Source organism: Hippoglossus hippoglossus, chromosome 18 (genome assembly GCF_009819705.1).
Source record: "Hippoglossus hippoglossus isolate fHipHip1 chromosome 18, fHipHip1.pri, whole genome shotgun sequence".
NCBI classification, from domain to species: Eukaryota; Metazoa; Chordata; class Actinopteri; order Pleuronectiformes; family Pleuronectidae; genus Hippoglossus; species Hippoglossus hippoglossus.
Window position 1 is genome coordinate 11,943,397 of NC_047168.1, and position 13,911 is coordinate 11,957,307.

A 13,911-nucleotide genomic window follows, 5' to 3' on the forward strand; every position below is an offset into this window, starting at 1 on the left:
GTGCATCTTCAATCCGTCTCCCTCTAATGATTGAATGGTTTCTGCAGGTCTGAACAAGTTAGATTCAAGACATTTTTAAGACCATAATAAACTAAATTTAAGACCTTTGTCAAGTACAGCAGATATGAAGGAAGATCAGAGTCTCAGAGTTACGAGGAGAAGATTTGTAGCAGGATAGAGATTAACCAGCGAAACGCCACGACGGCTTGAAAACTACAGAGACAGCAGTTGTTCACAGTCTTTCTCACTGGGACAAATTCTGACTTAGGGTGTTTGTCGGCTCAGTTGCACACTAGTCTTGTTTGTAGTTTTATTACAGCGTCTTAATATCTGTAACGTTAAGAACGAACTACAACACATGGGGACTTGTAGTAATGGCGCTGACTGCTAATTTCGCTCAAAATACATCCTTTCTTATATAAAAAGGCACAACGAGGACACGTTAATATGTCGTAAGACTATATTTTCGTCGCTTCACGTGGAGTTTTAACTTGCGATTGCATTTGCGTAGGTGTGACTATGCCCTAATGCTGCAGTGAAAAAATGCTGTAAAAAACACAACAACACTCGACTGATAAAAACCAAAACAGGTCCTGTCAACTTGTGGGTGGGGCTCAGTAGCAGGTGAGCTGTGAGAGGAGAGTGGGGGGGACGCGGAGCAAGGGCGGAGCCATATTAGCATATCCACAGGTCCCAGTCACGGGGAAGGACAGAGTTGCTTTTAAGCCATTTTTAGGCCATGAGGGGAACTTCTACATGACAAACCTTTTGAAAATGTGATCTCTCCGGCAGCTTCTTACAGAGGGACTATAGCATTTTAAGAGCTGGATTATCAAAGTCTGAGGAAACCTTGATAAACAGATGTGAATTGCAAAGAAGCTGCTGCTGTGTGCTCAACTCACCTTTTCTCATTGCCGTAGGATTTCTGTGCAACTTTCGCGTGCAGGATCATGACAGTTTGGTCGCCTCGCTCCTTCAGGTAATTCCTCATTGCTTCTCTGGAAGTTGCAAATAAATAAGAAGAGACAGAGAGAAGGAAGTTCATTAACAGGTCATTATGTGATCAAGCAGATGAGGTGAGGTGACAGCGGGGGTGTTGAAACCTCTGGGGGAAGTGTTCAGCGTAGACGGATACAAAAAAAAAAAAGAGTGTGAAGTATAGAATGAGATGGTTAAAAAACTTGTGCAGATACAATTCACTTGGTCGCAGTGACCTCTGCAAAGCCTCAGAGCCTGCACGGCCTGCCGGCCAAAAAGATATGTTCTCCCCCAGCTGCGTCCATGTGAGGTGGGGGGGGGGGGGGCTGAACTGTTCATGACTGGCTCAGAGGGACAGTGAGGAGCAAGAGAAGGGGAGAGACACACGGAGAAGGGGGGAGGCAATTTTTTTTTTTAAAAGGCAGAGAGAGAGAGAAGGGACTGGGGGAGGGAGGTAACGAGAGCAAGAGAGAGAGAAGGAAAAACAGAAAACACCAGAACTGAAAAACACAAAAAAAAAACTAAACAACAGAGCTGAGCTCACCAGCAAAGATTCCTCGTCTCGTGTCAAAATGTTGCAATGTCCGAGCTCCAATTACTTCTGTCAACTCCACCAAACCCTCTCACCCCCCCCCCCAACTTCACGCAAAACAGCCGAGGAGCGTGTTAATATTTGTTGGAGCAGCGGAGTTTACGCAGAGGTGAAAAGCACAGGGGGTCAGAGATCATGGTTTGGATGCTGAATTAAGACGCATCGTCGACATTAACACAATCTCTGGCCAATTACACACACACACACACACACACACACACACAAAGACGCACAGATGTCAGTGACACCTGACACGCGAGGGGCTTGGAGGGAGTCCCACTCAGACACACACACACACAGCTTTCCACTCTGGAATACTGCGCCGCACACTTGCTTTAGACAGGGCCTTTTGTTATGAAAAGTAAGGGGCCCCCTCACGGTGTGCATGTGTGTGTGTGGGAGGGGGAGAGGGGGGGTTACAGTGGAGGAGGAAGGCAGAGAGGGACTCTAGGTGAGACAATTATATTTCTGAATATTTCAGTGTCACTGCAGCGCCACATTATGCCGCTGTTCATTCACTGGTTCCTGTCTCGCTGATGGCCAGCAGCTGTAGGTGAGCGTGACGGAGCGACGAACCCCAGATTCCAAACATTCGAGGCCATTGAAGAGATCCGGTGCAATCTGATACCAACTCACTAGCACATGGAGCAAATTATACATCAACAACACGGGGGAAACAGACGTGCTTGACTCCTGCCAAACACGTTCCACGGGAGCGGTTTGATTAAATGGTTTCAGAGAATTTTCGTGGAAGTGCTGAAGTCACTTATTTTTTCTTCTGTTCACATCAAGTGACATAACCGTCCTCTGGGGTTTGAGTGAATGATACAGTCACCAGTGTCGTCCTCGGGCACTCGCTCACCGAAGCCCAGGGAGACGTCCTGAGCTCATTGCTCGGATTAATTGTGTGGAGAACACACACACACACACACACACACACACACACACACACACACACACACACACACACACACACACACACACACACACACACACACACACACACACACACACACACACACACACACACACACACACACACACACACACACACACACAGTCTAGATGTGCTGATGTGAGGCCTGCAGGGCACATGTCACTGGTCACCTCTGACAATGACTGTGACCTGGTCTTACAGGAAGGCTGACATCACAGATAAAGCAACACACGCACGTACGTACACAAGCTTTCTTGTTCATGGCTCGTGGTTGATAAACTCACATTAGCAAAGGAATTACAAGAATGTTTTGATAAAATTGTATGTAATTATTCTTTTTTCCTTGGAAAGGTTTACGTTCTCCAATTTCAGAAAACACTTTTCCTCAGACTGTCCACTGCTGCAGCTCCTTTAACCAACAGGACACATCGATGTAGTTACTGTGCAAAAAATCCACAATGTTACCAAACTGCCGCCGATTCCCTGTTATAAGGATTTGATGAATCCGCTTCAAGCCTCTGACTTTATTATCAACGTCATCTTACATTCATGTCGAGATTCTGGGGTAAAATTAAAATATACGTTGCCACATACAACAGTTTCTTTGCGACACCAGGATCTCACAGTGGTGTTGGTGAGGTTTTGTCTTGTGGTTATCAGTTTCAACCACTCCTCTGCTGCAGAGTGTGAGAAATGCCCATTCTCTGTCAGGACACACAGGGTTAAGCTTTCACCCACACTGGCTCTTCTATGTGTTGTCATGTGCAATATCCTCTGATGCATTGACATTCACGTCATAGTTCAGTAAAAATAACTATTGATAACCAAGCTGGTGCCCACATATGTTCATAATCAAACGAAGCAGCACGGCCTGCGATCCAGTGAATCACATAAACCCAGTGGTGGGTCCATCTTTAAAATTCTTTGTTGTTGTGTTGTGTAGCCAAGCATTGTTCAAACCCACATGATTTCATATTAAATTCTGGTGGGTAACACAAGGTTTACAAAAATAATAAATGTGTCAGGCTGGATTTTCAGCGAATGTGAATAAAATGATGCACAAAAACGAATAAAAAAAATAAATCCATCTGATGCACTTCTGCAGCCACAAAAATCATGGCAGCTTGGGTTTGAGCATTGAACTCATCCACATAAAATGTATATGCAGACTGTCACATTCTGACTATTGACCTTATCCTGAAAAATGTCCGAAGCCAGCCTTGCCCGAAAATAGATACAAATAAAATCAGGGCAATCAAGATCTTAAGAGGAGAACAAAGAGGAGAACAACAACTACCGAAACGAGACTTAATGACAACGGCACGCCGAATGACACCGGAAACTCATGATAAAGGCGGGGATCAGTGACTCCGAAGGGTAGAACAGGGACGTCTGACTAATCACCCATCTCCTACACACTGAAACACAGACACACGCACACACTCAGACAGAGATTAGGTCTCTTCCTGAAAACTGAGGACAGGAAGGAGAAGTGAGAGAGACAGTGACCAGCGCACGGCCCAACTTCCTCTGCCTGCAGACACACGAGCCGACATGACTTCAGACACGCATAAGCATGTATATAAGAAAGAATAGAAAGATGCATATAACAAAATATGAAGGAATAACATTAAAGAAATGTGCATCGGAGCAAAACAAAGAAACTAGCGGTTTAGTGGCCAATGCACTCGAAGCTGATTTGTCGGTGGTGGCTGTTTACCTGCTTGTTACATTTAGCTGACAAGTCACATGCACACATATTCAGGCCATATATACCAACATGCTGGTAATAAGCGAGAAAAGGAACTGAATCAGCAGCACTGCCAAGGAACGAAGAACCACAACCACATAGACAACGTTCCCGACAACAATCAAAACAACAATCAAATAATATAAGAACTTCGTAAGTGGCAGGTTTCAGTTTTGCTCAGATGTATTTAGACAAAAGAGAAAGTAAACTAATGAGCGTAAGTGAAAAGAGAAGAAGAAGAAGAAGAAGAAGAAGGGGTTACAGAGATATGGACTGAAGGAGGGAAAGAGAGTGAGATATACACATACAAAAAACGGAAATGAGTGAGAAGTGAGACAAAAATGTGCCAGACAGATTTACAAAGAGAGACGTATTCAACAGCAGGCACTGCAGGGGTCGAGGGTGTGTGTGTGTGTGTGTGTGTGTGTGTGTGTGTGAGAGAGAGAGGAGGGGTTAAGCCAGGCTACAGATGCAGTGGAGCAGATGGGCATCTGTCCTGTACATCTGCCACAGCGTCTACACCAGAAAGGGACCCTCACAAGACCCCCCGTGAACACACACACACACACACACACACACACACACACACACACACACACACACACACACACACACACACACACACACACACACACACACACACACACACACACACACACACACACACACACACACACACGTGTACGCTGAAATAGCTCAATTAAGATGATCAGACCACAATTAGCGTGCGCCCGTATGCATCACAAAAGGTAGATTACACATTATCCGTGGCGTCGGGGCCGGCGCTAAGACGTTCACAATCTGCCCCTTCATGCTGCTTCCCTCAGAAGTGACCAACAGACGAGTGCACGTTAAACGTTTGACCTTTCGAAGTCCCCTGTGAGCCGTATAAACACAGTTCTCTCTAAACAACGGCGTCTTGCAGCAGCGTTTGCGAGTCCAGCTCTGATATCTTCATAGTGAAAACCAGTACAAACACAAAGGCTAGTCCTGTCACAGTGGTTAAAGTGTGTGATCGCCTGAAGCATTAGCGAATGAGGAGGGAAAGCACAAATGTTTTTAATACGGTGAAAGCTTAATGGCAGATTAAGCAGATTTTTCAGATCAAATCTTTATTTTTTATCAATAAGATCGGAGGGAAAACACAAAGAAAATCATTCAGGAACAAAAAATGAAATGCACACATGGGATTTCAGACAGAACAATAGCCCGAGCCAATTCAATTGTCACTGGGGTTTTATCTCAGTGTGAATTTAAGAGTTTTTGACAAACAGGCAGATAAGTAAAAAAAAAAAAAATGGTTCCTATTGAGCGTTTCCATGTGATTCTGCAGAGCTGGCCATCCTCCGCTGTTTGGGAAAATGAGCCCTTGAAGGGGCGTCTCCCCTCACAGAGGAGGCAGCTTATCCCGGCTGCATGCTCATGTGTTGTGTCGGTTTGTGTATCTGTCTGAATCAGGGACGTGTGTACGCGAGTGCGCGTCTGTGTGCGCTCATTTCCAGTGCATGTGTGTCACGTATTGTATTTCCAGTCGAGTAGCCTTCCTGACAGGGCGGCCCTGCAGGACCCGGAGCTTTATGCTGCCTTAAAAAGCCCCTGCAGGACGGTGCACTATTTTAGCTGTCTGTGCTGCTGCCTGACAGAAAACCACGGGGCTGTTGTTATGTTGCTGCAGGAGGAGGGGGGGGGGGGGGGGGGGGGGGGGGGCAAAGTGGGTGCGAGAACATGCAGACATGAGGACCCTGTGGTACATTTATATAGACGAGGAAACAAAAACAAAACGGTACAAAGACACACACTGGTGGAGTTGTGTCTTTCGGCTCCCGGGTAAAGAGATGTTTTGTGTCTGTCATATTTCTGGCCATCGAAACCATCAGACAAACGGAGGGACCGGTGCAAGCCAGCGGACTGGCAGCACATGAATGAAGGGGGGGGACACATCAAAAGGTGCTGGGGCCCCTTTTTTCCCGAAACCAAGCTCGGCTATTCCAGAAAGTATGCAACCCCTCATTTTCCCCGCTGAGTGACACAGGAAAAAGACGAGCATATGCACGCTGACTCACACACACACACACACACACAAACACACGCAAGGAAACAAGTGCATGTACCCTTTTACCCCACGACAACACACACACACACACACACACACACACACACACACACACACACACACACACACACACACACACACACACACACACACACACACACACACACACACACACACACACACACACACAAACCTCCAGCAGCAAGCCACAACATCCATCCAAACTCTGTTCACCCAAACTTTGCTGCAAATGACTTGGAACAAACATAAGAGCAACAGAATAATCAAAAACTTACAGCCTGGCTAATCTGAGCTACGCTGAACGCAACACACAGCACAGTGCATACAGAGGGTAGGTTGAATTATTGCCTTTCTGGCTTGATTCTCTACAAACAACAAGACATTGGGTTATTAAAGTACGCCTCAGAGGGACTGTGGAGTGAAACGCTACAGAGATCTAACTTATAAAGAAACAACAGCATAACAAACATGATGTAACATGGCAGGGCTCAACAGATAGCAGCAGTCCAGAGGCATAAGAAAGGATGAGCCGGCCAGAATTACACAGGAAAACCACAAAGCTCACCTGGTCTAACTAGAATGGCACTCAGTGCGGCGCCTACCTCCGCCAAGCCCCAACCGTCCACTTAAACTCAATCAAGCATATAGCTAAGCCAACAGAACAATGCAGATCAGGAAAACATAATCTCCATTGCAGAAGACGAAACCACATTTAAATCCGCTAGATCCACATGGCACGCTCTCATCATTTGCCAGGTTCTTTAATCAAGATCCATAAATTTCTCTCTGGGAAAATCAGTGAAAATGTCAACAACAAAAGTGTTAAAAAATCTTGCCAGATTCCTGACAATATTTAATAGGTTCCTTCGAGGCCTGTGTCACATCACGTTCTGTGGAAATCCATTAAGTAAACTTGGTTAATCCTGCTGACAAACAGACAGGGGCAGAATCAGAGCTGCTTGGCGGAGGTAACGATCTGCATAATAGTTTTTTGTAAATCACAACCAGAAATGTTCGCTGCTGTGTCCCAACATTGGCCTCGAGTGATCCTGATTGGTGTGTGTGTGTGTATTGACTGATACACATCTTCAAAACATCCATAACATTTTTACCAAACATACAGTGGGACTGGTGGGCGATTTATGTCATAGTTATCAACGTGAGCATCTTAAATAACCCAATGGTGTTGTTAATATGAACCAAATATTTTAAAGCACACAGGAGTTAATCCTTTGCACCCTGGTCTTTTCAACTGCTTTTGAAGTGAGCTCTTTCCCACTCAACTTATTTATTTAGTAGGCGAGATGTGTTCCTCTTGAATTACTGTATCCAGATCAACGTTACACACAGGTTCACATACAAACACCACTATGACAACACACAAGGTCTTAAGGGAGGCTTATGTTGTGTGCATACACTCACCTTGTTAGGCGCTGTGGCTGAGGGCGCTCCCCGAACTTCCTGCCAAAGACACAGAGTGAGAAGAAAACATGAGTGGGCTGGTTATCAACCACAAACACACACAAGGTAAACACTGCATTACTCAACGCTGCGCACACACACACACACACATACACAAACACGCATCTGCCCACACTGTGGCCTTGATAGTGTGTAGTGGCAGTGTGTGTGCGCCGACAGAGGCAAGTGACAGGATGTGTATTTTCTTGTTTTCATGGCCGCAGGCAGGTTAAAGCAGGAGCACAGACACTGAACTTTATTCGTATTAATTCCTACCAATGGCGTGTCAAAACAAGTTGTGCGTGAAAAGAAAAAGCTTCTCTCGTTTCGAATTTCAAACACAAGAGTCAGTATTACTATTAGATTTCAGGCAGCACACGTGAACCACATGAACCCGACTATGAGGCATGGATGTGTTGAGAATACAGTGATTCACAGGCGTGCTCAGCGGTTTACTACGCATAATTATCTTGGTTATCTAGGTTTTTACAAATGCTTCTGTATTCTCAGAGATGTGAGGCACGACGCGGCTATCATCACATCAATGGGTGGTGAAAAACCTTGGGTAAGAGGAGAACTAGTTTAAACTTGTATTAAAAGTCACAGTGAGGTCCAGCAGAATATCTAGAATCTATCTAGAAGAGGACTTGGAGAGTGCCAACCTCCGTCCAAGGCTAACACACTATTGCGCCATGTTAAAGAAAACAATCAGATCCACTCCAATATCTAAAAAGGGTTCATCCTTGGGTCATGCCTCAGCCCTACACAGAATTTCAGGGAAATTAGTGTAGCAGTTTTTGCGTAATCCTGCCGACAAACAGACAAGCAAACACACTGCAATGACAACACAACCTCGCGGGTATAATGAGGGCAGAGTCGAGTAAAAATGACAGGACAGAACTTTTTATTTTCCTCATTTCGATTTGTTTACACAAGTCTGTCTGTTAATTGTTAAATATTAACAGACGGGACGTTAACAACATCTTTCTTCCGTCCATAATTGAAGCACGACGTTTTGCACACTAATGACTCAACTCTTTACTTAACCGCTGTTGCTCGTCCCTGGTGTACACAACAAACACAACACACACACACACACACAGGAAATGCAGCTCGTGTTCAAAGTGTTTGCAAAGCTGCAGAGCTGGTCTGAGACACTGTATGCGTTTTGAAATTAAAAACCATGGAAGGATGTTTCTCATGTTTCTGTAACTGGGATGATTTGCTCATTTCGAGATCTGGTTGTCGAACCTTTTCTCTGAATTACACCGTTCATCCTGCAGCTGTCACATTGTGTGACACAGTGTCTCTGCCATCTATCGTTTTCATCAAGACCAGTTAGTTTCACAGCCAGCGATGTTTCACTTTGAAAAACACGAATCAATGGTTTGTTAAAACCTCCACGTCCTGGCACCAGAGTAAGAGCTACAAGACTGTGCCGGTTATTTTCTTTATCGTTGTCGAGTTGAGAATCGATTATGAATCAAATCGTGACAAAGAGAATCTAAGTAGAATTAAATTAAAGCTGCAACCATCAGTTATTTTCATTATTGTATTTTTTTTCTCTCTATGAAACGCAAATTGCGAAAAATGCCCAAGACTCCAAAACTCAAAAGATCCAGTGTAATCATGTTGAGCAATTTCGAAATGAAATGAAAAAAGTATTTTTCCTTGTTAGACAACTAATCAAAGGAGACGTCTGATGTGTTTTCATTTTTTCTTTCCTCTTGTTCCTTTATGTTCGCTAAGTAGTTCGGTCGATACGTCCGCATCATTCACAACCTTCACAGAGGTTTGTATTTAAAACAATACTACGAATCTTAACTAGTGCTACAAGTTTTTCAAATATCACGATATAAAAGTCAACCCTTAAACCACGTATTTTTTTGTGCATCACTCCACTGCAGAAACACTCAGCTAGTGGCACATGGCTGGTGTAATTAGTATGGACATGTATGCAGCACAGAGAGGTGATTGTATAGGAGTGTGTGTGTTTGTGTGTTCAGGGAGGGTGGAGGTGAGTAAGTCAGGTTTTTCTCCGGTCGCCACACATACTGCAGATAAGTACGTCAATACCTCCTAACATGCAATCAATAAACTGTCTGTCACACAGTTGATTGGGGGCTTTGGCCGGTAGAGTGTGAAAAAAAAAAAAAACAAGCAGGACGCAAAAACAAACAGGAGGGATGAAAATAGCTAAAAATAAAAAAAAGGAAGGGAAAGAAAGAGAGAGAATGAAACATGACTGGCGCAAGAGCCATAAAGAGGGAGTGGAGGTGGAATAATTATAAAGGAGGGCAATCAATAAGGTTCCCACAGTGAAACACTGATGCCTCAACTGGCTAATGGATTCCAGACTGCTCTCTTCTTTCTTCCCCTTCTAAACCCCCCCCCCCCCCTTCGCTGCAAACAAGGAGCGATGGAGGAAGGGATACTGCGGGGAAAGTGCAGGGTGAGATTGAAGGCTAGGGCGAGGGCAAGGTGAGGCGAGGAGAAGTAGATGGTCTGTTGTGGAAAGAGGGAGGATGGGATAAACACAGCGATAAAGTGCGAGGATTTAGCGGTGGTACGGAGAGAAAAGGGCAAATGAAACGGGGCACGAGAGGACACGTCTCCACACGAGAAACATGAATCAGTCGAGGTAGCGTTCGCCAGCTGTTTTTAAACCAAAAAAAAATCTAAGCAGAAGCCACTCAGGTGCATAATGGTGCATGCTTGCAAAAAATCCCAAATGCATGTGAAGTAGCACAGCAGTGTAGAGAGAATTGGTGGTCTGGGGGTTTCTTTACAAGTTCTGTGAAAAACCACAGTCCACGCGTGCACATCACCTCCCGGAGCTCACATTAAACACACTCGAGACTAACACACCAGGAACAAGAGACCAACCAGAGGAAACCACAAAAGGTAGCTGCAAAGGAAAGACACGTCGACTGTTGCATCAGCAGTTTTTGGGGCTCAGCTAAAGTGAAGTTCCACCTTTTCACGGTCGAGTTTGTGGCTGTTAAAAGGTCAAAAAAATGTTAGACTTTGGTTTAGATTCACAAAAAAATGAGTGTGGTGTCAATATTAAAATGATTAAATGACTGAAGGTTAACAAAAAGCTAACCTGTGACTTATAACAGGAAACGATCACAGTTCCTAGGACTTAAAGTTCCAGGTACTTTTGGTTGAAAAGATGTTTTAAAGAGTTTTGGGCATTTTAGGCCTTAAATATTTATATGGCGTGTTTGCGTTAAATTATTTTGCTCACAAAAAAATGTGTCTCGTCTTCTCCCTTTGCCAATGGTGCCCTATGACGTGTACTGAAGCACAGACAACTGCCTACAACTGTCCTTGTTCTGGCCTCTGGTGCACACAGACAGTCTCAGTGCACACAGACAGTCTCAGTGCAGGCCAGGGGTCAATAGAGGAAAAGGAAGCTCCGTGTGAAGCTCCAAAGTTGCGTCTGATTTGCTCTCCATCCGTTACGACTACTCTCCCTTCCCTCCCTCCCTCTCTCCTTCCTTCCTTTTCCTCCTCCTCACCTCCCGCTTACTATCACTTATTCCGCCAGACACAATGAGGGTGAGAGACACTGCGGGCAAACAGCGGCGAGAAAACAAACAATATGGGACTCACTATAATAAGACAGATGACACGAGGGGCTGCGAGTGCATTAACCTCTCAACAGGGCTCACTTATCAATTTCAACAGGTGGAGCAGCACAGACAGACAATGGTAATGGTGTAGTTTGACTTTATGTGCATTTCAATGCCGTTATGTACTAAAGAAATAAATAAACTAAAACCCTGACGGCAAATTAACCTGCAAAATATAAAAGCCTTAATTATATTAAATTTCTTTGCCATATGTTTGATAACCTCATTTTAGTTATAATTGCTACTTAAGAAAAATATTACATTGGCATCTCTAATTTTCCAGATTAGTCGGCCTCTATACTCAGGAAAACCATAATAAACAAGTAACATAATCCGACACAGCTGGAAATATAATCTGATATATGCATACAGCTGCATTTTTTTTTCACGTTTCTCGTGTATCTCAATCTCATGACGCCAAACTGTTGAACAGACAGAATTTCGGCCACTAAACCCATAAAAAGAGAACATGGAAGCAATGTTTTCCATTGATTGTTTCTTATTACCTCTTTAAAGTTCAGTACTTTTTAATGGGTGAGCCAGTTGTTTTGTATAAACACAACTTGCATGCGGACACACATCATTTATTCTACATCATCCTCATAAGAGGGATTGTTCTCTTTTATTTTTCTCATTTAAAAAAACCCAAACTCATGGTCCTGAGTGAAATGACCACATTTTTGTTGCAGAACATATGAATGTCATTAATACTGTGAACTTTGTGCTCCAGTGTTCTCCGAGTCCTCCAGAGAGCGAGAACTGAACCACCTACTCCTGCACAAATCCAAACTTCTGTTGTGCGGACTTATCAAACTAACTTCTCACACTTCTCTCAATTCTCTCAATTCTTTAATGTCTCTTTATGAACCCTGTAATGAGGCTTATTGTAACTTTGGCAATCACCGGCTCAGCCCGTTAAACAGCTAAGCCAACTCGCTGTTAGATTACTACCCTGGCACGGCTACTGACGGTGTGTAACAATTAAAAGTGTGCCAAGGCCAGTGGACTGGTTCAAGATGGGACAAACAGTTGTTTTGTTTACACGTGAGCAGTGGAAGAGGATATCCTGACTTCCCAGTGACTGTGCTTTCACTGGGAAGTGAGGGTCACTGTCTGTCTACACAGGTGTGATGTAGCTGCTGTACCATACTGACACGAGTCAGACAAATTCAAGATTATTGCTTTTTGATTTAGTTCATTATTGATTATTAATTTAGCTGCAACGATTAGTCGATTAATTAGTGAATCAACGAAACAATAATCTGCATCGTTATTTTGAAAACAAAAATATCAAACATTTGCTGGTTCCAGGTGTTCAAATGAGAAAATAACATGCTTCTGTTGTAAAGGATTATTCATGGAGCTTTGTTCTCATATGAATATTATCTTAAATTTAGCAGGAGACAATGTCTAGAGTTTCCCTTTTCACGCGTGTACAAAGCAGCAGGAGATTGTCAGTGTGAGACATGTGCTCATGAGGCGGTGAGGTGGGGTGTGTCTAGGTAGAGCGTGCGTGAGCCAGGAGAGAAACGTCAACAACACATCCACACACTTGCTTTGAATTCTCGAATACAGCTCTTTCAGGTAGTTTGAAATTGAAAGTTGTATTTTTCACAATGTACTCAAAGCATTAAAAAGGCAGAGCAGTAATCTTCTCTGCAGGCTGAATATAACTAGACAGAAATATTTTAAACTAGCAGCCTGAAGTCAGTATTTCATTTTACAGGCTAATGCTAGCAGAAGCATATTTCTTTAGCATGGTGTATAAATTTGAAAAAAACTCACAACTGCAGAGTGAGTTTACTACTAGCTCAAAGTTTTAAAGTGAGAGAGGGAGAAGTGTCACCTGTTTGCTTCCCCTCAGCGCACGTCAATCTGAGACAGCGACGGAAACATCCTCCAGTGCGAGAGGATTAGAGCCTTTACATTTCCATTCTGATGCGACTCTGCAAATCAAGATTGTCGGCTTATTCTTTTACAAATGGCGGATTACGTTCACCAGGCGAATTGTTCTCACTGTGGTTTGGAACAAAACTGTAGCCTGAGAGCCATGGGAAAACTGATAAAACCTCCATCAGCCTGCCAACAACAACAGTCAGAGGGGAAAATAAAATGCTCGTAATGTTGTTGTTAGAAAGTGAGCAGTAAATGTTATGACTGAGACGTATTGATTATTATTATTATACAGAAGATGCGTTTCATAGGTACAGGTGTGACCTTTCACACTGTGAGCCAGCACGAAGGTATGATTGGAATTATTACGAATCATTCCCATTATATAAACAGATTTAAATGGAGACATTTTTACATCCTTAATGCCTTGAAAAACCCCATTTCAGTGCTTTAGCGTACACACACAGACTGACACTTTAATTTCTCAAAAGCCGAACACAACAGCAGCCAGAGGGGTGACAGATATATCACATTTTTTTTGTGGTAGCTAATTAAAACCCAACACCTCTAACCAACAGCAGATCCGAG

At 43.7% G+C, this 13,911-nt stretch overlaps 1 protein-coding gene across 4 annotated transcripts in view; it reads right to left on the reverse strand.

Moving 5' to 3' along the window:
- The window catches only part of rbpjb (recombination signal binding protein for immunoglobulin kappa J region b), a 58,849-nt gene that overhangs the window by 12,099 nt on the left and 32,839 nt on the right, over positions 1-13,911 (reverse strand). For 3 of the 4 annotated variants that reach the window (XM_034615493.1, XM_034615494.1, XM_034615496.1), the window contains 2 exons: positions 7,754-7,792; positions 903-998 (listed from right to left, as the gene is read on the reverse strand). In XM_034615493.1, coding sequence (XP_034471384.1) covers positions 903-998; positions 7,754-7,792 — 135 coding nt within the window. Of the gene's footprint in view, positions 1-902; positions 999-1,522; positions 1,621-7,753; positions 7,793-13,911 lie in introns of those variants that run through there. The other variant, XM_034615495.1, reaches the window with a different exon arrangement.